Genomic DNA, 23,399 nt, shown 5'->3' with positions numbered 1-23,399 from the left:
TTCTCCGAGTTGCCTTTCATCAGTAGGTCAGGAAGGAATCAATGCCATTGGCCTTGGAATGGGGTTGGGGGCTGTTTAATCTGCTGGGAAGTCAGGTGAGGAGGGGACATACACACTGGGTGTGGGTTGGCACTTCTAAAAAGCCAGTAAGCAGCTGTTTCTTTCTTTTGGGGCACGTTGCCTAATTCTTTCTCAATTAGCCACTAGATTGCTGCACAAGGCACTTGGCTCAGCTGGCGCTGGCTGAGTCACAGAGCAATCCCGCCGCTAAGCACCCACAGGACCTTTCATCTATCTACAGGAGTGTTTGGCTCCAACACACAAGGCCCAGGGCTGCGCCCACTTTACAGATGGGAAAGCCAAGACCGAGAGACAAGGAACAGTTCTCCCACTTCACAGTGTGGAGGTAGAATAGCCAGGCGGCAAAGCCATTGGCAACAGAGAACCCAGGGTGCCATGCCAGCTCCACCAGGAACATGACCTTAGTCAAGTCATTTCCTTCTGAGTCTTAGTTTTCTGACCTGCAACACAATGCCATCAATAACACCCACCTTACAGGGCTGACATCTGCATTAAATGAGATGATGTGTGTCAAGTTGTTACAGAGTCCAGCAGCTGCATTAGAGCCTGCCCTGCGCTCCTTGCTCCTTCCTCATCCCCTCTTCTGAGGGCCTCCATCTCTTCCCCACCCATGAGGGGTAAACCCTTCTTCCAACTTTTGATCTCCAATTAAAAAGGGGGAAAGTGTGTTCTTTATCCTCTATTCCCCAGAGCATTTTCTGGGGCGCCTGTAGGGGAAGCCAGATGTGGAGGGAGAGGAGTGGCTGGGTGAATGAAAGGAGAAAGAAATGATAGTCAAACCTTTTAATTGTTGCATAATTGGCACGCTCGGCAGCCTCGGTTATTACTCGGGAGCTTTCATGTGAGCTTCTCACTGGAAGGGTATTTCTCCCTCAGGCCTCGTAAATCTCTGCCACTTAGCCCTCTCTCATCTCTGGCAGCAGAGGGAAGATCAAACCTCCACGGCTCGAGCTGTGGTTTGGCTCGAGCTGTGGTTTGGCTCATCTGTAGACTCTTCTTTGGAGGGAGAGGTCCCCCCAGCCTTACCACCTGGGGAGGAGGGGCCAGGTGTGGGCATGCACACTCGTGGCCACGCGGGCACCCTGAACATGCACATGCAGTGCACTTGCCACATGGCTCCCGCCCCTTCCAGTCCTCACTCCACATAGACACCCCCACCCCACGCTTAGCACAGCGCAGAGATGTCCACTGCAAACGCACCTGCAGAAACACAGCCTCTCATATGCCCTCAGCTCTGCAGGCCAGGCTGCCTGGGTTCCAGCCCTGGCTCTGCCTCTGCAAGCTGGGTCTCACTTTCTTCACCTGCACAATCAGCTACCACAAAAGTAAGAGGGAAGACTGGGGAGTGGCTCCCTGGTAGAGTGTTGGCTTAGCATGCATGAGGCCCTGGGTTCGATCCCCAGCACCACAAAAAGAAAGAAAGAAAAATCAAGGGGGAAACAAGAATCATATACCAGGCTCTCTTAACTTCAAAGGAGCCAGGCAAATCTGAGCAAATCCAAGTTCTTTGGGCAGGGCCCCTGCTGGATAGCATAAATCCCACAGATGCCACATGAGGCCCTGGGAGACAAACTTTGCTGCTCTCTGAGGAAGCCTGGCCTCATGGGAAGAGGCTCCAGGGATGTTTCTTCCAGTCTGGTATGGGATGTCACCATACCAGACTGTGCCTGGAAACCTCAGCCAGAGGCAGACAGAAGGTGCTCTGTCCTGCATCCATGACTCCTTTCAGATCCCACAATGAAGATGACCCACCTGTTGGGAAATGATCAAAGATGGTCTAGCTTTCAGCCTATGAAGTAGCAATTTCTCCACTTTCCAGCTCATCTGGGTTAAGGAGAGGAATCATGATAAAGAACCACTGTGAGAAGTTTCTACCAGGAAATTTCAGGGACCACAAATCAGTTGTTAGAATCTCTAGATCAAAGCTTGGAATTACAGCCTTGGAGACCCCATGCAGCTGTCCTAGCCTGGCAGCTAGGGATCCTCAAATTCCTGGTTATCCTTAAGAATGAAATGTGAGTGGGGAAGGTAAAGGGATGGCAGTGTAGCCCAATGGGAGAGTGCTTGCCTAGCATGCATGTGGGTTAGATCCACAGCACCACAATCAAACCATCTAGCAATCCCAGTTGTGTTCTAAGGGGTCTCTATATCTGGAAACTTGATGTTTGCATCTGAGCTAGAACCCAGAGGGGGCAGGTCCCAGCATGCATGTGAGGATAACAGTGGCTTGATTCCTTTGGCCTGGGCAATGATCTCTGGGCCTTGTTATACCCTTGTTAAACAAATCGGGTCCTACTGGAGACTGTGCTGGCTGGGCATTTTCCCTTGGAGGAGAGCCTGGGTCTTAGAACAGAAACATCCTGGCCACAGCTCCTTCTCTAAATCAGGACCAGCATTAAACAAGGGTCCAGGAGGGGAAGAGAGCAGGGCAGGAATTTATAGAATTCCTCATTATAAAACAAAATTGTACATTCCATGTCAAACCTTCACTAGTGACAGATGCCCCAGTGATTTTTTTCTGTGGAAAATGTGTACTTCAATAGCTATTGTGGCTAAAAAAAATGTTCCCCAAATGTTCCCCATTGAAACCACAAATACCAACAGGTATTTGTGGCCCTAGTCGGGGCCTGATGGTAAACCTTTGACTTGGAACAGAACACAAGGCAGATTGCCACAAAGGTTCTTCTAGGGCTCAGGGCATTCTGGGGAAGATCAAGGATTAGATTTGAATTGGTAGATCTGGATTCAAATCCTGATTCTGCTACCAACATGTGACATGTGCAAATCTCCTGGCCTATCAAGAGTCTCAGTTTCCACAAATAGAAAATAAGGATGGTATTTAACAATTCAAAAGACTATTGCCAGGATCAAATTAAATGAGATAATCCATAGGTGCTTCCTTTATGTTGGCTTTCTGTTTCCTGCCCTCTCACTTAATGTTGGATGGAATGTATCTGAAGCTGGCAGGGAGGTTTTTACCCAGAGGTGACTCATTTCCTCTCTAGGATGAATAGGAATTCCCAGGCAGTCAAGACGTGACTACTGTATTAGTGTCCTGTGGCTTCCATAACAAACGACCACAAACTTAGTGGCTTAAGAAAATAGCAATTTATTCTCCCACAGTTCTAGAGGTCAAAAGGCCAAAATCAAGGTGTTGGCAGGGTTAGTTCTTTCTGCAGCGTTTGAGGCAGAATCTGTTCCCTGCCTTTCTCCTGGCTTCTGGTAGCTGATGGCTGTGCTCAGCGGTCCTTGGTTTAGAGACTCATTCCTCCATGTTGTGTGTGGTGGCGCACCACTGCGATCCCAGCTACTTGGGTGGCTGAGGCAGGAGGATGCAGGTTCAAGGCCAGACCTTGTTGCAAAAGAAAAGAAAAGGACTGGGAATGTGGCTCAGTGGTAGAGCACCTGGATTCACAATGCCATTTTTTCTGTGCCTCCTCTTCTTTTAAGAGTACTTATCAATGGATTTAGGACCCACCCTGTTGATCCAGGCTGATCTCATCTTGAGATCCTTCACTGAATTCCTTCTACAAAGGTTCTCTCTCCAAGGAAAGTCTCGTTCACAGACACCAGGGATGAGGATTTGGGCATAACTTTTGGGGAGGCTGTAGGTCAACTCCATATAGCTATGAACTGTCAGGCTCCCTAGCAGAACCCTCTGGGAACAGGCTAATGGGTAGACAGAGGACCAGGTGAGTCTTGCCAATTTGCCTTCTTATTTCAAGGCAAGTGCAGAGCATCCTGAGCTAAAATCAATTCCCTGCCATTAGGAGAATTTGAAGTTTTTGTTCTCAAAGACTGTTTCCTCTCATTTCTCCCCTGACCCAAGCATTTTTTTTTTTTTTTTTTTTTTTTTGGTATTTTATTAGAGACAGGGTCTCACTGAGTTGCTCAGGGCCTTGCTAATTTGCAAAGACTGACTTTGAAGTCTCAATCCCTCCTGCCTCAGCCTCCTGAGCCACTGGGATCATAAACTTGCACCACCACATCTGGCCCCCACCCAACTACTTATTGAAGAAGACAAGGCAGGGATTTTGTATCCTCGTGTTTCAGAGGGGGATGCTGAGGCAGAGAGTGGATGACTTGTCCAAGGCCACTCAGTTGATTAGGAGGCAGGATCAGAACTCAGATTTCTCTGCCTTTGGCCCGGTGAACCTCAGATCACTCTGCCTCTTGAGGCTGAGAATCGAAGAACTCTAACCTCTCCAGTTCTTAATCATCTTATTTTTGTGGGTTTATTAGCTGCAAACTTGTGGGCTTTTGTGGCTTATAGAGGAATTTATTGTTCCATATAAAATCTTTTTTCTTCTGGCTTCCCCACAGAACCACTAATGACTTTTAACAGGCAAAAAATTGAGCTGTCCAGTGAGTTTGTCTTGTGTCCTGTGACTGTGACGAGTTATTAATAGTTCTTCCCAGTATAACATTCCCTTTCCCATCGCCCTGGTTTTGGGGGTAGCCAAGGTCGCTGCTCCTGTCTGTGCTGCCCCTTCCTCCCCTGCTGGAAATGGGGCCAAAACTTCCATTCTAAACTCCACCCCCCACTCACTCCCACAGGCACCCCCGCCAGCTGGTCTGGGATGGAGAGGGAAGGGAGGTTAGTGGGAGGGACACTTGGCCATGGAATCCTTAGCAGATGCCATGGAAGTCAGGTCTTGCCCTTGTGTATCTGTAGAAGGAGGAACTGGTAAGAATCGGTTATTGCCACTCTGTTCTCTGCTGCCTCTTTAGATTCACTCATTCCATGTTTACTGAGCTCCGAGTATGTGCCAGACCACCATCCTAGGCACTGGGGAAACATTTATGAACAACAAAAATGTAGCCCCTGCTATCACGGAGACTAAAGGATTCTAGATCAGAAATCTTGAGTTCCTTGAAACTTATCATGAGTGTACTTTTCCCAGCATTTCTGACCTCATCACCCTAACCCCTTAACCTTGGCATGTCCCAGGGCTCATCTGCTATGTACACTCTTTCCCTCTGGGTTCCCTTCTGGTCCCAAGGCTTTCAATACTATAGACTCCTTAATGACTCCAGCCCAGACCTCTCCCCAAGCTCCAGACTTAAGTGTCCTCTGGGCCGTCCCCTCACAGCTCAGGTGCTACTACAGATGTCCCAAACTTTAACTTAGAGAAATGCCCTGACAGGGGTCGAGCCCACCAGGATGGTAAGTCAGCCTTGCCTTGGGGCGAGGTCACCTTCATACAAGCCAGTTACTCAGAACCTTGGGGCAAATTTAGAACAGAAAGTTAAAGCCAGGTATGGTGATGCACTCCTGTAATCCAAGTGACTCCGGAGGCTGAAGCAGGAGGATCTCAAGTTCATGGTCAACATGGATAATTTAGGGACACCCTGTCTCAAAATTGAAAAAAAGTGCTGGAGATGTGGCTCAGTGGTTAAGTGCCCCTGAGTTCAATCCCCAGTACCAAAAGAAGAAGAAGAGGAAGAGGAGGAAGGAGGAGGAGGAGTGGTGGAGGAGGAGGAAGAAGAAGGAGATGAAGAAGAAGAGAAGGAGGAAGGGGTGGAGAAGGAGAAGAAGAGGAAGAGGAAGAAGAAGAAAGAAGAAGGAGGAGAAGGAGGAGAAGAAGGAGGAGAACTGGGAGAAGTCTTGGGTGATGCTCCTCTTTGGAAGACAGATGCATGTCATGGACATCCTGCGGACAGGGCGAGGCCATGGGAGACAGTGACGGTGACACTTTACCTGGGGATGGGAAACATTTGTCAACAGAGCAAGTCAACTGTGGCCACTCTGGACCAGCATAGGCAGTAAGTGCTCCACCACCTCAAAAACTCAAGCAGAAATTAGACCCCATCCAACCGGATTCTCAGATTAGGTTCCTACTGTGGGGGTCCATTGGACTGTTGCCTTTTCTCTCTTCCAGGTGCTTCATTAGGGCAGGGCAGCTCATAATCTCCATATCAGAGATGGGCAATTACATGAAGATCAGCACACTGTTGCTTCGGGTATATTCTGAATGTTCTCTCTGGCAAGGAAGAGAGTGTAGGTGGAGGGAGGGTGTGTCTGTGCCTCTCAATAGAAACTGATGACAATTTTACTAATTGCTGCCTTTATTAATGGGTGGCCTTTTCTGTACGTTGTTTAGAAGGTAAAACAATGCTATTAGTCATAAAATGTCTGCTGGTTCCTGGCTTCCCAAGCACGTGGAGTCAGATTTAAGACAGAGGCTCTGTCTGCAGCTTGGGAAGAGCAATTAAGAAACATTCATTGTGCTTGCTTGCCTTTGTTCCAGGCCTTTGGGAGATAAAAGCGGTTCTGAGTTTACAATCTATCAGAAATTTCTGTGTTTTGGGTTTCACGCTATGGAGTTATGCTCACCCATGTTCCCCTGTGTGCCCTTATCTGTGATCTGGTAATAAACACAAATATTAGCCTTAAGAATAAAAATGTAAGTGGAAGCCCAATTAATGATATTCATCTTTCTTAATTGCTGCGAAAGGTGGATAGACAAACTTGTGTGCCTGCTGTTGTCTAATGAATGAAGCATCTGTTCTAGTATGCAGTGTCTAGTGAAAGGAAGAGGTGAAAGGGATTGGCATTATTTCCACGGCTACTCTGTGCTGGTCTCTGGACCAGGCGAACAGAGCAGCCTTCTGCAGCGGGTATCCATCTGCCGGCAAAGAAACAAGCTACGTAAATAAACGGACTTGTTCAAGGTAATCTTTGCGGGGTGGAGCTTGATAGAAATGGAACCTGGGGACACTTCACCACTGAGCTACATCCCCAGCCCTTTTTTACTTTTTAATACAGTGTCTCACTGAATTGTTTAGGGTCTCTTAAATTGCTGAGACTGGCCTCCAACTTGGGATCCTGCTGCATCTTCCTCCTGAGCCTCTGGGGTTACAGGAGTGCACCACCACACCCAGCAAGGCAATCTTTCATACAGAAGAGCTCAGTGATAGAGGGTCCCAGGGTTTAATCCCCAGGACTGAAAAAATTTAAAAAATCACATGAATAACACATAAAAAGCTGTTTAGCTTCTAAATCATAATTATTTGACTTTGACATGCTTATAAGCACTTTTAAAACTCCTACAGAATCCTCTTCCATTTATCCTCTTTCCCATTCTTCCTAAAATTTCTTCTTAGCCTTGCTGTTTGCAGCCTAACTGGGATCTAACTCTGGGTAGTATAAAAAACTATTTAAGCCAGGAGCCAAGAGGCCTGAGTTCAAGTTCTGACTTGAGGACTTTCAGCAATTCACTTTTCTTCTCCAAGCCTCATTTTCTTTTTTTTTTTAATTTATTTTTATTGTAAACAAATGGGATACATGTTTGTACATGGAGTAACAGCATACCATTTGCATAATCATACATTTACATAGGGTAATGATGTTTGATTCATTCCATTATTTTTTTCCTTCCCCCCACCCCTCCCACCTCTCTTTTCCCTCTACAGTCCCTCCTTTCTCCATTCTTGCCCCCCTCCCACCCCCCATTATGTGTCATCATCCGCTTATCAGTGAGATCTTTCGTCTTTTAGATTTTTGAGATTGGCTTATCTCACTTAGCATGATATTCTCCAATTTCATCCATTTGCCTGCAAATGCCATAATTTTATTATTCTTTATAGCTGAGTAATATTCCATTGTGTGTGTATATATATATATATATATATATATATATATATATATATATCACAGTTTCTTTATCCATTCATCAATTGAAGGGCATCTAGGTTGGTTCCACAGTCTGGCTATTGTGAATTGAGCAGCTATAAACATTGATGTGGCTGTATCTCTGTAGTATGCTGATTTTCAGTCCTTTTGGTATAGGCCGAGGAGTGGGATAACTGGGTCAAATGGTAGGTCCATTCCAAGTCTTCTAAGGAATCTCCACACTGCTTTCCAGAGTGGCTGCACTAATTTGCAGCCCCACCAACAATGTATGAGTGTCATTTTCTGTATTTAAAAAAAAAAGAAGGAGCTGGACAAGATGCCTGTAAAATCCTGCCAGTTCTGTCTGCTGGTCCACAGTGAGGCTCCCCAGAAAGATGTGTATGAAAGATTCATTCATATACAATGAATGGCAATGCATTCTGCTGTCATGTATAACTAATTAGAACAAATTAAACTAAAATTAAAAAAAAAAAAAAAAAAAAAAAGATGAGGAGCTCACCATTTCTGCCCAGCCAGACAGAAAGGAGAGAACCAGGATGTGGGTCCTTGAGCATTGTAGAGCTTGAGTTGCCTTTCAGCTCCTTTGACCAATTCCAAGTGTTTGCCATGGTTTTTGATTGGATTTGGCTGGAAATGGCTAAGTAGTTGAAGGGGAGGCCTAGCCACAGACAGCTGGAGCTTCCAGACTGAATTCTGGCTGCAGTCAGGAATGGTTTCTCTTTAACCTCAGCCCTTCCACATCTTTGTCTACCTCCCAGGAGCACAGTCAAAACAATGAACTGTTCCTGAGCTTCTGGCTGATTCTGGGGGCTATTAAAGATAATAGACGGATGAATTTTCCATCTGAAGTTTAGGGCATCCTGTAACAGAAGAATCAGCCCGAGCCTGTGCCAGGGGTGCAGTCCCCAGGAGGATGCATGTTAGAGACAAATGCCAAAGGGCCAAGACACAGCCCCAAAGTCACCAGCCACAAAGGCTAGAGGGGCCCATTTGAAACCTTGCCCAGTGAGTTCAAATGATCATCTTCAACAATGAAAGCTCAAATATGCGGCCTTATGACTGGCTGCAGGAGATCCAGAAGTGAACCCACATGCTTCCTGACCACAACAAGCTTTCTGTCTCATGGGTGACAATGGGCACGTGGATAATACCACTCCCAACTCAAACTGACTGGACTTCCATCCCAGCTCTTCCACGATGAGCCATGGAACTGTGGCCAATGATTACTTCTCTTTGGGCCTCAGTTTCCATCTGCAAAATGGAAGTAACCATGGCACCTACCTCAGAGGTATTAAATGAACTAATATACGTAAATCACCCAGAACCATGACCGCTGCGCAGTAATTACTGTTACTACTGCCACTACCATCATTACCAGTCCAAGGCTGTGCACGCTGAGGAGAAAAACACCAGAAAAATGCTGAGAGAGTGAGTACTTTATTCTAACTGCAGGGATGAGGTTGGACTCATGGGGAAAGGTGTATTTGAGCCCAGCTTCAGAGGATGATTAGGGTTTCCACAGCTGAGGATGTGGGGAAAGGGCATTCCAGGCAGAGGCAGGAGCCGTCCAAGTAAATATACAGGGTGTGAAGATACAAGGAGGGTTGAAATTCAGATGGAGCTGAAAGATGGGTTTAGGGCATCAGAGCCCATTAAGGAATTTGGACTTTGTTAAGTCTTTGTTCTGGAAGCCTTTTCAGATTTTTCAGTGGAGGAGAGTGACAGAGTCAGCTTTGTATTTTAAAGAAATTTTTTTTTTTTTTTTTTTTTTGCAAATACATAGCAGCAAAGACTGTGGGCTCCAGACTCCCAATCGCTAGGGTTCAAATCCTGGCTGTGACACTGAATTAGTTAAGGTAGCCTAAATAGCTGTAACAAACAGACCAAAACATGTACAATGACTCAAACACAATAGAAGTTTATTTCTGGATCATGTAACAGTCCAGGGAGGGAGTTTCTTCTTGGCGGGTGGCCCTGCTCCACATGGTGACTCAGGAACCTAGCTTCTTGGGTTCTTGCCATCCCCAGGGCCTCGCTGTTTTTGGCATCTAGTTGGTGAAGAGTAGAGAGACCATGGAGGACACAAGCTGGCTATTTTATAAACCCTGGACTAGAAGTCGCATGCTCCATTTTAGCCCACATTCCTGCTATGAATCTAGTCATATGGCCCCACCTACTGCAAGGAACGTTGGGAATTATGCTCTAGCTACATTCCTGGCTATTCATCCTGGTACTATAGGATAATGCTATCCATAGAACTTTCTGTGATGGTGGAAATGTTCTAGATCTGTGCTTCTAATATAATAGAAGCTAGCCACATGTTGTTATTAAACACTTTTGTGACTAGGAAAACTGAAAATTGGATTTTAAAATCTTATTTACTTGTAATTAACTTAAATAGTCACATATGGCTTGTGGGTATGGTATTGGACAGTGTAGTTATAGAGGAGAGAGAGGAAGACTGGATATGGTGGCACACATGTGTAATCCCAGTGATTTTGGAGGCTGAGGCAGGAGGATCACAAGTTTGAGACCAACCTCAGCAACTTAGTGAGACCCTGTCTCAAAATAAAAAGTAAAAAGGGTTAGGAACATAGTTCAGTGATAGAGTGTCCCCTGATCCAATGTCAAGTTCAGTACAGGGAAAGAGAGGGAGAGGGAGAGGAAGAGAAACAGGAGAGAGAGAGAGAGAGAGAGAGAGAGAGAGAGAGAGAGAGAGAGAAGAAGAAGAAGGAGGAGGAGGAGGAGGAGGAGGAGGAGGAGAAGAAGAAAGGAAAGGAAAAGAAAAAAAGAAAAAGGAAAAAATAGATAGGGGAAGGATTTTGGCAGACAGTGGTTTCTGCCACAGCAGTTTTTAGCTGTCTGTAAGTAAGTGACTGGTTTACTGTGTCTCACTTTCCTCAACTATAAATGGGTGTAATGGAATGTCTGCCTCTTAAGGCTGTTGTGAGGATTGAGAGGAATAATTCAGCCACAGCACTTAGTGGCCAGCACATAGTCAATGATCAACCAATGTTACTCCATGGATGGCCTGAAAGCAGAGGCACCTGATAGAAGTGTATACAGACATCCAGGGGAGAGAGCCCTCCTACTTGATCCAACCCTTTCTGAAATCCAGCCCTGCCACCAAGACCTGGTTCAATAGTAACATCTCCATGAAGCCCTCCTGGTCTTCCCAGATGCGTGTGATTGCCACAGCCTCCGGAGGTCCTGATGCTTTGTATTTCCTCTAAGACCTACCACATCCTACCAAGAGAGTTCACTTTGTCATCCTATGCATTTGTCTAGATAGGAGTTATTTTTAACCCATCTCTCTAACCTTCCACTTTACCCAGTGGACTTCATTGTGTATTTTGGGACATTTGGCAACAGATGCAATGACTTTAATTTATCAATAGCAGAGAGAGTTGCAAAGACATGTTCCCTGGACAATTAGAACCAGAGATTGCTGCTCCACAGCACCAAATGAAGGAGGGCTTTGGCAATTACCCAGGTCATTGGATCTATGTAAACATCTGCTTGAGAAAATTCGGGCCACCTCACTGCCGTAGAGTTTGCAGAATCCTTTTTGACATTGGTACAATTTTTCTTCTCCCACATTTTTCTACAAAAATAGCCTGCTAGTTCACATGCCTTTTGCCATCTGTCTTTTCCCACTATTAGTCTACTCCTGGCAAAATTCCTGACCAGGAACTGCCAAGGAGGGCTGGAACCACTCAATTTGGCTGCCTGGACACGGGTCCAGTGAACTAGAAGGGATCGATGATAGCAAAGTCACAGGGGACCCATCCAGTGGTCTCTGTGGCTCTGGGAAAGTCTGACAGCATCACTCAGGACTATCTGGTACCATTTTGACAATATCAAGGACATATCCTCATGGATCCTAGATTCTCTTTAGAGTTCACCAGTGTGCATTATGACTCTGTTTATTTGGAGCTTTTCAATTCGTGAGTCAACGCAAGTCCTTGGGTTTCGGCTCTGTGCCTGCTCTTATTCTGGTGATTCGAATATGAAACAGACAAAGTTCATATGTTCAAGGTGCTTTCATTCTGGTTGAGTGGGAAGAAAACAGATGACAGGTGACGATAGGCTTCATGAAGGCAAAGAAAACAGGGTGTCTCCTTATCTATCAATGTGTAACAAATCTACAAAACTTAGTGGCGTCAAACAGCACCTTATCATTTCTCATTTCTCTTGACTCTGTGACTTAGCTGGGCTCTACCAGGTGGTCCTTCTGCTGGAAACTCCCACCCTCTGGGCTCACGCAGAAGGCTATAGTCCCCCGGGGGTTCATCAAGGGTTGGGGGACCAAGACAGTGTTATGGTCTGGATATGAAGTGTCCCCCAAAAGTTCCTGTGTTAATTCAGGAATGTTCAGAGGTAAATGATTAAATTATGAGAGCTGTAACCTAATTGGTCCATCCTAGTGTGAATGAACTGGGTGGCCAGTGTAGGCAGGTGGGTTGTGTTTGGAGAAGACAGGTTAACAGGGGCATACCTTGAAAGGGTTCATCTTCCCTGTGGGCCCTTCCTCCTTCCCTCTCTCTGCTTCTTGGATGCCAAGAAAGAAGTAGCACTCTTCCACCATGATGTTCTGCCTCATCTTGGGCCCAGAGCCATCAGCAGATCATAAAACTAAACCTCTGGAACCCTGAACTCAAAATAAACTTTTCCTCCTCTAAGTTATTCTTTTCAGATATTTTGGTCACAGTGACAAAAAGCTGAATGACAGAGATGACTTCACTCGCATGTCTGGGGCCTTGCTACTGGCTGTTGACTGGTTCCCTCTCTCCACCTGGCTCTCGCCATTCAAGAAACCCACCTGGATTTCATTACTTGTAGGGGGAGTGTTTCAAGATTGAGAAGGCGTAGGTTGTGAGGCTCTTGTGACTTAGGCCCAGGTTACACTATGTCACTTCCACCTCCCTCTGTCAGTCAATGCCATTCACAAGGACAGACATTTTTAGATAGATGCCACCCTTTGATAGAAGAAGCCACAAAGGATTTGTAGCCAATTTTAACTCAGTGCTCAGCGCAAAGGAATAGTAAGTGACAGGATGTGTTATTTGAAATGAAGTGGTCAGAGAAGGCCTCTAATGAGGCATAATTTGAACAGAGAGCTAAATGAAGTGATGGATAATTCATATACAAATATCTGGGTAGAAAGCATTCTAGGCAGATGGAAAAACAAGCAAAGGCTCTGGGACAGAACAAGGTAATTCTTTTTTTTTTTTTTTTTTTTTTTTTTGGTCAGGGGACAGTACTAAGGATTGAACCCAGGGATACTTTACCACTCAGCTATATCCCCAGACCTTTTTATTTTTTATTTTGAGACAGGGTCTTGCTACATTGCTAAATTGCTGAGGCTGGCCTTGAACTTGTGATCCTCCTGCCTCAGCCTCCTGAGTTACTGAGATTAAAAGCATGCACCGCCACAACATAATTCTTTGCATTTGAGAAAGAAATTCAATTGTAAGGCTTTTTCATGCGTGTGGTGGTAGGGGTCAAACCCAGGACCTCAAAAATGCTAGGCAAACACTCTACCACTAAGTCATATCTCCAGCCTTATATTAAGGCTTTTCGATGAAGATATGTCCATGTTACTTGTGAAAAATACAGTTCTCCTATGACTGGAAAATTCCTCATGCAGCTGAGCCAAGCTGAAAGAGAACACCTGATTTGATTTGATTTTTGGTACCAGGGATTGAACCCAGGGCACTTAACCACTAAGCCACATCCCCAACCCTTTTTATTTTTCATTTTGAGACAGGGCTCACTAAGTTGTTTAGGGCCTCGCTAAGTTGCCTTTGAACCCACAATCCTCCTGCCTCAGCCTCCTAAGCTACTGAGATTACAGGCACCACTGTGCTCAGCACAGGACATCTGATTTTAAAACACTGAGATATGAAGATGAATCATTTATGTAATTTAAGAGTAAAAAGTGCCCATCTCCTTCATCTCTGCTGCCTCTGTCCTCAGTTTCCCTGGCCTGATGGTCTAGGCATCTTCTGCAGCCCCTGGTAGAACTCCAGAAACCCCAGAGTTTGAAAAGTGCCCCCTGCTTCCAACCCCAATACCTCTGGTTTCAGTCTAAGTGCTTTGTACACATCCTGGCCTCAGCTGGACCACAGCCTTGCCTTCACACAGCCTGTGGGAGCGTCTCTGTAAGCTAATCAACATTTGATGCAGGGGAGGCCAGGGTGTCTGGTTCGCTGAAGGATGGAGCAGAGCAGAGTAGAAGGGGTTTTATGCTGTAATTACTCAGGATCACCAGGGCAGTCTGAGGATAATCGGGTAATTAGTGTGTGTATGGAGGGGACAATTATCCGGCTCGCTGGCTGCCAGACGCTTGTCACTGCTCCCCTAGCCCTTGGGCTGGGTTCCTGGCTCTACCTGTGGACTATGAAGTGTAATGGCTCTGTCATGCAGAGGAGTCTGCCATTATCTCTATGTTAACATGATATTTATCACAAAACCCTGCCAAGTCACTCTGTAATTAAAGGACCTCCACATGGTTCCCCTGCCCTGGCATTGGACAGTCATTGAAGCTGTCAGGAAGCGGGTGGCTTTAAAAAGCTAAGAAGATGGGCTCAGGTCCTCCTGAGAGGCTCCAGGGGGACATCAGAACTGACCCCTCCACCCCCTGCCACACATGCACACCATTGCCAAAGCCTGGGACTGTGCAAGTCAGGACTTTAGAGGCTTCCAGATCCCAAATCGGGCACTTTCCCACCTCGGGCTAACTCATTGGCTACTGAGTAAACTTCCTGTCTCTTGGGCTACTTCTGTTTGTCATGAGCAGTTCTAAATCTTTTCTGATAAAAATAAAGTTTGCCCTGTGCCTCTCCCGTCTCTCCTGCCTCTCTGCCCTGTCATCACTGCTCCGGGCACAAACGCAGAGACCCCTTGAAAGAGGGAAAGGAATGAAGTCAGGATCACTTTAGGGTCAATATTTGGTCCCTGCCGTCTAAAGAATGTTGTCATGAGCGTCTTTATACAGGGCTATGGATTCTTCTGTGGAATAAGTTCAGACTGACAGCCTGAGCATGGATCTTTTCATTCAAAAAGGATGTTGGTAAATTGTTTCTAAAAAGTTGCACACATTTAAATTCCCACTAAAAGTTTATGAGACAGCTTGTTTCCCCATAGCCTTGCCAACTTGGGTTGCCACCTCTTTCAAGAACTACCTCCCTCGTTTTCTGATTATGCATGTGATATGTATTCGCTGTAAAAAAAAAAAAAAAAAAAAAAAAAAAAAAAAGGTAAGAGAAAACAAAGAATCACTGTTGTGCCACTATCCAAACATTAAAAAACACTGTCCATCTTTGCAGAGACCACAACCAAGGTAATCACCTGAGAAATTTTCTGGAATCGAGAAAGAGGCATGGTGTTAAAGATCACCCATCTGCCAGGTGCAGTGGTAGCACTTTTTAAATCCCAGCTACTCTGGAGGCTCAGGAGGATCACAAGTTCCAGACCAGCCTCGGCAACTTAGCAAGTCCCCTCCACCCATTTCAAAATGAATGAAGGAATGAATGAATAAAAGAAAAGGGTTTGGGGTGTACCTCCGTAGTAGAGTGCCACTGGGCTCAATCCCCAATCTCACACACACACACACACACACACACACACACACACACACACACAAATCACCCCATTCTCCTGCCACCTCCCCTCATAGCTCCAAAATCTTGAGATACTTTCCTCAACTTGTGGAGACTATTCTGAGGGGGGTGGTTCCAGGTATCCACACCCTTGAAGTGTGTCCCTGACTCCAAACAGTTCTGCTGCCAGGAAGGCTCCAAGCCTGAGGATTTGTGGAGTAGGAATGGAGTGCAAACATTCCAAAAATATGTTTCCAGACGTTGGCAGCTGGATCCCACAGATTGGAAAACCCATCTCTCTGGTCAACCCCAGAGCCAATTTTCCATTTCTCAGGGACCCTGACATGTCCCGTTAAGCCTCTGTGCTAATGACGGCTCTGCTTTCCGTTCCAGAGACCTGAATTATAATGAGCTGCAGGAGTTCCCCGTGGCCATCCGGACCCTGGGCAGACTGCAGGAACTGTAAGCTCCTCTGCTGGTTTCAGCGGGTGTCTCCTCCCAAGAGCAGGGATTGAAGCCAGCCTGGGCCTTGCTCACGCCCTCGCCTCCTCCCCTCCCATGGTCCTTGTAAAATCTGTGGCCGCTGGCCCTGCTGATCCCCAGCATAGCTCTAAGCAGTCACGGGCCTCCTTAGCTTGGCTTTGAGCATCTCCTGGGGGTGTGTCATCAGCATAAGTAGCCCTGGGTCCTTCCAGCCTGGGAAGGCACTTGGTATGAGCCGCCTCCTGTAGCCTGGGCCTGGCACTGCCCTGCCTTGGTTGGGATGTGTCCAGAGACGAATGAGGAGAGGCACTGGGGGCCCATTTACAGGGTTGCTACTCAGCACCTTGTCTCTAAGAAGACTGAGAAATTCCCTCTGGTTCCCACAGTCACAGTTCGTTATTCTATTTGAGCATTCACTGAGCACCCACCGTGTCCAGTGCTGCTCTTAGTGCTGAACAAACAAAGAGTAAGGTAGACAGGGGCCTTCCTCAAGGACCCTTCAGCCCTCACAACACACAGGAACACATGGAAAACAAGGCACTGGACAAAGCAGTATGATTCTAATCCTAAATCATGCAGCGTTTGCTAAAATGACCGGGGGACATGGAACAATCACTGTGTACTGGGGCATCCTGAGATTGGTCTTACAGAATGAGTGGGGCTCAGGAGGAGAAGGCGCTGCCTCATTTCAGACAGCACAACAGTGCAGGCAGCAGAGCTGGCAGAGGGATAACTCTCGCAGGGAGGCCTGCCTTGCTGGAAGGGAGACTCTCAGGACCTGAGAGATCTAGCGTTCAGCTGGACTGGAGTCAGATTAAGGGCCGGAAGTGAACCCCAGACTTTCAAGCAGACTAGCATCTTCATATCTCAAACTGCCACCTAAGATCAATAGGAAAGGCCCATGCCACCTTCCTCATTTCTTCCAGAAGTTTAAAGATGTGTATGTAGCACATAAACAATGACTGGGCCGCTGGAGGAAAGGGTCTGAGACGCTATGGGAAGTCCTCCATTGCCAATGAAGAAATTTTTTCCAAAGGAGGGATGATTTTTTTTTTCCTTTTGCCCTAAGACATGAAAGAAGGATGATATTTGATCAATCAAGAAGGCATGGAGAAAAAAATAATAATAAAAAAAAGAAGGCATGGAGGAAACAGGATATGCCAAGGCATAGGGAAGTCCCAAGCATTAGGGAAGAGAGAGCAGACACCTAAGTTAGCAAGAACAAGAAAATACATGTGCACGGAGTGAGTGTATGCATACATCTATCCATCCATCTCTATTTATCCATCTTTCTATCTATCCATGCATAGTTACCTATTTATATCCATCCATCCATCCATCCATCCATCCATCCATTCATCCTTTCATCCATTCATCCATCTGTATCTATCTATCCATCCATTTCTATCTCTCATCTATCTATATCATCTCTATCCATCTATTTGTATATCTATCTACCAATCTTTATCCATCCATCCATTCATCATCTATTTCTTTCTATCCATCCCTATCTCTCACCTATCTATCTCATCTCTATCTCTCCATCTGTGATCATTTATCCATCTCTGCCCACCATCCACTTGGAGAAGACTACCTGAGGTAGGGACTTGCTTATAAACATCCCAATCCTTCAGAGCTTTGTCCAGCACAAGACACAGAGGACGTATTAAAATACATATGCAACGAGTGAACAGACGGGATGAGTGAAGTAACGAACAGGACTCAGCAGCTGGCATTGGCCTGAGATGTCCAAGCTGAACTTGAGTGAGAAAGCATGAAGGTGAAAGCCATGGCAGGAGAGCATGGGGAGGACACTTGGTGCTGGAGGCTCTGGCGAGCAAGAGGACAACTGAAAGGGCCTGCTCAGCATGACTGTGTCGTCAGCGGAACATGTCACTTCTTGTGAAATGTTCTTTCCAACTAACCAAACACATAGTTCCCGGCTTCCACACCTTAGACCCTCAGCTGGGGCCTCATTCCTCACCACCCCATGATGCCATTCCTGGTCATTCAACCCCTGACTCTGTCCCTTGCCCCTCCTGCTGCTATAGACACTTCAGTGTTTCTTCAATTTAGGGCACTGAGGCCAAGTCAGTCTCCATTTGAGGAACATCTCTTGCCCTGGTACTTTCTGCATCCCTGTTTTCTTTCCACACACTCTTAGCTTCCTCTGCGGGCACCCACCAGGGCTCTGGGCATAAGTGATCAGGGAAAGGGCTCTCCTCTTGGGACCTGTAATCAGCTTCTTGCCCTTGGGATTCTCTCATGGGCTCCAGAGGCCAGCAGCCTGGGACCCCACCCCTCACTGTCCTCACACAGCCAGGGGAAAGGATGGATGTGTTGTTGAACCAAGAAAATTTACAGGCAGGACTGGAACCTGGGGTCTCCCGGCTGATGCCCTTCTGTCTCACAGTCTGTATAATTGTCAGGAAGCCGCCATGGAGTCCCATTTTCTCCCTCTCCATACCTTCCCCCAAGTCCTCATTGCTCCTGGGTGCTGTCTTCCAGGGGGTTCCACAACAACAACATCAAGGCTATCCCCGAAAAGGCCTTCATGGGCAATCCTCTGCTGCAGACCATGTGAGTACTGCCGTTCTGTCTCTAGGTGCTGAGTGTATTGGTACAGCGGCTGGGGAGGGCGAGGGCCATTCTTAGAGAGCAGCAGGGAGGCAGGACTATGGGAGGACTTGCCTTCCTTGTCCCCTTCCAGGGAGAAGAAGAAAGCAAAGGTCGACCTTGGTCCCAGCTGAAAGGGGGAAACTGAATTAGGTGCTTGGGTCTTTTTCTTCCAGACACTTTTATGATAACCCAATCCAGTTTGTGGGAAGGTCAGCATTCCAGTACCTGCCTAAACTTCACACGCTGTAAGTTCGCGCCTGAAGGCTGCTCCAGCGAGGACCCCTCCTGCCTTCACTCCTTGCTCTCTCCTGCCTTTGGCCTGCAGATCTCTCACCTGCAAGGCATAGTCCTACTGGGAGATGTGGTACTCAGGGCTGTAGACCTCCACTTTACTCGCCCTATTTCCAGATCTGTCTGGACTTAATGGCCTCCCTTCTCCTCCATGACCTGTGGCTTCTTTTCATTTTATAGAAGGAATCTGGATCTCACAGGTACTGCCTGGGCATATGCCCATAACCCTTAACTTCTGATCCTGGGTCCATTGCTGGATGCCATGCTGCCTCCTTGAGGTCGTTGACACATTTTTTGTGCATTTATGGGGAGGGAAAAATAGAAAGGGAGAACCATCAGTTTAAAGCAGCCTGAGAACCAACAGATTCAAATAAAGCCACAGCAGATGGCAGGATACAGGAGACACTGTCTTTGGCTCTAAGAAACAAACCCCAAGAGCCAATGACTTTTCCCAAAGCATGCAAGATGTTGCCTTTTAAACAGAGGCGATTGCCTGTGGATTTTGGTTGTTGCTTTGTTGTAAGGTGAAAACTAAGTCGTTCAGCTTACTCTGGGCTGAGGTCAACTGAGCCAATTTAAGCAAATGGCTTACTGGGTGCACACCTGTAATCCCAGCTACTCAGGAGGCTGAAACAGGAGGGTTGCAAGTTCCAGGTCAGCCTGGGCAACTTAGCAAGAACCTGTCTCTAATAATAATAACAATAACAGCAACAACAACAACAATAAGAAGAAGAAGAAGCTGGGGATATAGCTTTAGTAGTAGAGCACTTGCCTAGTATATGTAGGTTCAATCCTCAGCACCACAAAAAATGGGGGACAAGAAAATGGCTGGTTGGACCCTGCTAAGTACCAGTCTCTACCAGGGCCAGAGTGGCTGATTTGAGGGAGGCTTGGGGAAAGATGACATTTTCCCAAAAAGTAGAGTCTCTGAGTGGGAAGAAGCCTGAGGGTTGAGATCCGCCATATTGAGATGCCCGGACTCACTCCTCAGCGCTGGTCGTCTCTCTTTCCAGATCCCTGAATGGCGCCATGGACATCCAGGAGTTCCCGGACCTCAAAGGCACCAGCAGCCTGGAGGTCCTGTGAGTGGATCATCTCTCCTCCACCTGCTCTGCCTCCCCAGCTTCAGTCCCCAGCTTCAGTCTTCTGCCTCTGGACCCTGGAAGGCCTTCCAAACCCTTTACTCCCCACCCCTGGCCTGCCTCTGCTAAAGGTGCTGCCCCAGGGCCTATGGCCATCTCCTGATGTGCACTGCCTCCAGGCCAGGCAGAGGTGGCAGGATGGGGCTGAGGAGGCTGGTTTCCCTCTGACTTCAGAGATTCTAACCCCCGTCATGGGTGCAGAGGACACAGGACCAGGAGCAGAGTTGTGAAAATCCACCTCCTTTGTCTTTCTGAGGCAAAGTCATTCTCAGAGTCCCTATTATTACATTCTGTAGTGTGGGGAAGGGGTGTCAGTGCATAGTAGGCCCTCAAAGCATTTTAAATGAATGAATGAAACAACCAAGCAAACACCCAGTGATTGTTTGGAAATGAACTCTCCACCCCACATCGCCCAGCTTATTCATGACATTGCTGGGACTGGAACTGCTCCTCTGTGTCTCCATTGTCTTCCCCCTAGATTTGCTGGCATGTGGGAATTTTTCCATGAGGGAAGTAATAGTTCCCCAAGGATGACCTTGGTCTTGGATCTTTACTGGGACACCCTGTGCCAAGCCAAGCCCATTCTCCAATCTGTCCCCACGACTCTCTCCACCTCGGCCCCTGGGTTCTTCCCTTCTTTCTCCTCTCTTCTCCCTCCTGCAAGGCACAGGGAGAGAACTCTGCTTCATTCCCAGTGTTCAACTAGAACTTTTTTCTTTCTCTCCCTCTCATGGCCATCCCTCTTCTCTTAAGCCCCCAGAGCACATAAGATTCAGCCTCTGTCCTACAGGCTCGGTGTTGCTGGAGACCATTATGATCCATGGGGTGGGGATCAGATGGGGTGAGTGGGTGGGACTGGGCCTGCAGGGACTGACTGTCAAGCAGAGCCCTTGGGCTGGGTCCCTCTCTGTCTCCATTTCCCAACCTTAGCTCCTCCAGGCCTAGGGAAGTTTGGCACTCAGATGCCATGCTCCTTTCTGTTCCTGAAGCCCCGCCCCAGCCCTGTCTCTCCCACCACTTCTTTCTTTTGTCAGTTCTGTCCTCCCACGACAATATCAGGTCCAGGGCTGGAGAACCGTGGCTGGGAATGGCAGGGCCCTGGGCCTGGTGCCAGCTCTGTCTCTGTTCTCCCTGCAGGACCCTGACCCGCGCAGGCATCCGGCTGCTCCCACCAGAAATGTGCCAGCAACTGCCCAGGCTCCGAGTCCTGTGAGTGGCTCACAAGCATTCCACGGTCTTGGCATCATGTGCCTTCCCCCATGTCCCAGCAAAGGCCTCCCCTGCTTCTTTCTGTCCCACTTGGTCACATCTTTCTGGAGAGGGGGTGCAACTTAGGGTCCTGCTGAGAACCTGCCCAAGAAGGCCTGGGCTGTCCTCTTGTTCAGGATAAAAAGACAACGGCCTTTGGAGTCAGATCTGGGTTGCTTGAGGCCCAGCTCAGTCCCTGACTAGCTGCATTAATTGGATTCACCCTTTAATGTCTTTAAGCTTCCATCTATCTGCAAAAAGAGTACGTTGGTGAGCATTGGAAAAAAATGTGTTAAGCATCTAGCACACATTTAGTGCTCAATAAGAGGCATCGTTACTCTAATTTATACAAAAATGTTCACTCCTTCTGGGACTGTGAAGATACCTAAGTGGCCTATAAATTAAGTCAAGGGTTTTTGTTTTTTGTTTGATATCTGAGTGGCCTATAAATTAAGTCAAGGGTTTTTTTTGTTTTGTTTTGTTTTGTTTTCTTCTCTCTCCCTTGACTCCAACTTAAATCTGAGACTCCTTACCAGGGATCATAGGCCCACAGCTCAAGAAGGGTACGCTGACACACAGGTGTCCTAAGACATGGGTTTCAGAGCCAGTCTTGCCACTGTCCAGCAGTGTGTCCCTGGACAGATCTGTTCTAAGGTTCTGAGCCTAGGGTTGCTCATCCATTAGGTGAAGGCACTAGGCCAGATGTTCCCACAGGGCCCCAACTCCAATCCTCCCTACTGACACCATAAACAATGGCTATAGGCGCCATCGACTCCAGTTGGCACGAACTGGCTTGCTCTGTGGTTCCCTCTGGCTGTCCGGGTGTGCTGCTCCCAGTCTGCCTCTCTCCTCAGGCCCTCTCTCCACAGCCCTCTACCTTCCTGCTCCACGTCCCCAGGATGCCTCCAGCGTCCTTCAGGAGGATAAGGCAGCCCTATAGGGAAAAATACCCAGTTGCCCACTCCAAGCCCAGTGAGGAGTGGGCCCAGCAAAGGGACATAAAGAGAAGTCTGACTGAGGAAACTGGTACCCTCAGCTACCATGTCCCGGTAGGGTCCTTGTGATCTTCAACTACTTGACAAGAAAGCACAGCCCAGCCAGAGCTCTTTCTCCGGCCCTCACATAGCCACTGCTTTGCCCCAGCCCTGGCCTTTCTCTCTTCCCTAGGGACCTGTCTCACAATCAAATTGAGGAGCTGCCCAGTCTGTGCAGGTGTCAGAAGTTGGAGGAAATGTGAGTTTGGGGGCTGCAGGGAGACAAAGGCAAGCCAGACTTGGCAGGTCTGAGGGGCGAGTCCACAAGGGTTGAATCAGGCTCAGAACTTTCTCCCCTCTCTGAGTTTGTTGGACAAAGGCATTAAGGCGGGGGACTTGGAAGAGGACTAGATATGGCCCCTAGTTCTGACTCACAGCTGATGGTAGACCCAGGAGCTGGTACCCTAAAGGAGTCTAGGGTGGCTCCTTAGGAGTCAACAGCAACACAGAAATGCAGTAGTGAATGAGGAGTTGGGGTTCGGCTCTGTGGTGAAGTGCTTGCCTAGCATGTGTGAGGCCTGGGTCCAATCCCCAGCACTGGGGAAAGTGTTAAAAAAGAAGCTAGAAAGGAAAACTCAGTAGTGATGAGGGACCAGGCCACATTAGGGCCTGGTGGGCTGATGTGAGAAGGCTTCAGTGGGGCTGGAAGCAGCCTGCATTCTGGAGCATGCACTCTCATTTCCCACACCCCCATAAACACACCACACACACACACACACACACACACACACACACACACTCCTTGGGATTCAAGTTTCACAAGGAAAATCATCACTTTAAAAATTCTCTAAGCCCTGTCCACCCAGCTCCTGTTTCCTCAAGCTAGTATGGCCTCCTGGGCCGCTGTGTATCTATACTTCTAGGCAGGGCATCCTTTGTAGGGCCAGGTCAAGAAGGATGTGTAAGGGTCTGTCCTGTTGGTCTGGGTGATGGTAAAGAAGGCTCTTTGACGTTGCTGAGGCCCAGGACCCATCTCACCAGTGTAGCGAGCCCTGTTTCCCAGCTCAGGCCAGTCCATTGGGCTGTCCAAGGACTGGGCAGTGCTCTGCTGCTGGGCTAGGATCTGGAAGACCCAGTGGAGGAGTGTGAGGGGCAGTTCAGCTGGGCCGGGAGCCAGGCCCGGTGGGAACATTGGAAGCTGACTCCCTTTTGGGCCACAGGGATGGTTTTGTGGCTTTGTCTCCTGACCCACTTACCCAAGGCAACCGGATCTCCTTGTGCTCCCTTTAATTCTGGTGACATCCGCGGGCTGGGCCCTTTC

General features: G+C 47.7%; 1 protein-coding gene across 4 annotated transcripts in view; it reads left to right on the top strand.

Annotated features, from left to right (window-relative positions):
* Lgr6 (leucine rich repeat containing G protein-coupled receptor 6) overlaps window positions 1-23,399 on the top strand; it is a 118,974-nt gene that overhangs the window by 84,460 nt on the left and 11,115 nt on the right. For 2 of the 4 annotated variants that reach the window (XM_047521690.1, XM_047521687.1), the window contains 6 exons: window positions 15,715-15,783; window positions 18,313-18,384; window positions 18,597-18,668; window positions 19,728-19,796; window positions 20,994-21,065; window positions 22,272-22,337. In XM_047521690.1, coding sequence (XP_047377646.1) covers window positions 15,715-15,783; window positions 18,313-18,384; window positions 18,597-18,668; window positions 19,728-19,796; window positions 20,994-21,065; window positions 22,272-22,337 — 420 coding nt within the window. The remainder of the gene's footprint in view (window positions 1-15,714; window positions 15,784-18,312; window positions 18,385-18,596; window positions 18,669-19,727; window positions 19,797-20,993; window positions 21,066-22,271; window positions 22,338-23,399) is intronic. The other 2 variants (XM_047521691.1, XM_047521689.1) reach the window with 2 other exon arrangements.

Source organism: Sciurus carolinensis, chromosome 12 (assembly GCF_902686445.1).
Source record: "Sciurus carolinensis chromosome 12, mSciCar1.2, whole genome shotgun sequence".
NCBI classification, from domain to species: Eukaryota; Metazoa; Chordata; class Mammalia; order Rodentia; family Sciuridae; genus Sciurus; species Sciurus carolinensis.
The sequence above is the reverse complement of the archived record's forward strand: the minus strand, read 5'-3'. Positions and strand labels throughout refer to the sequence as shown.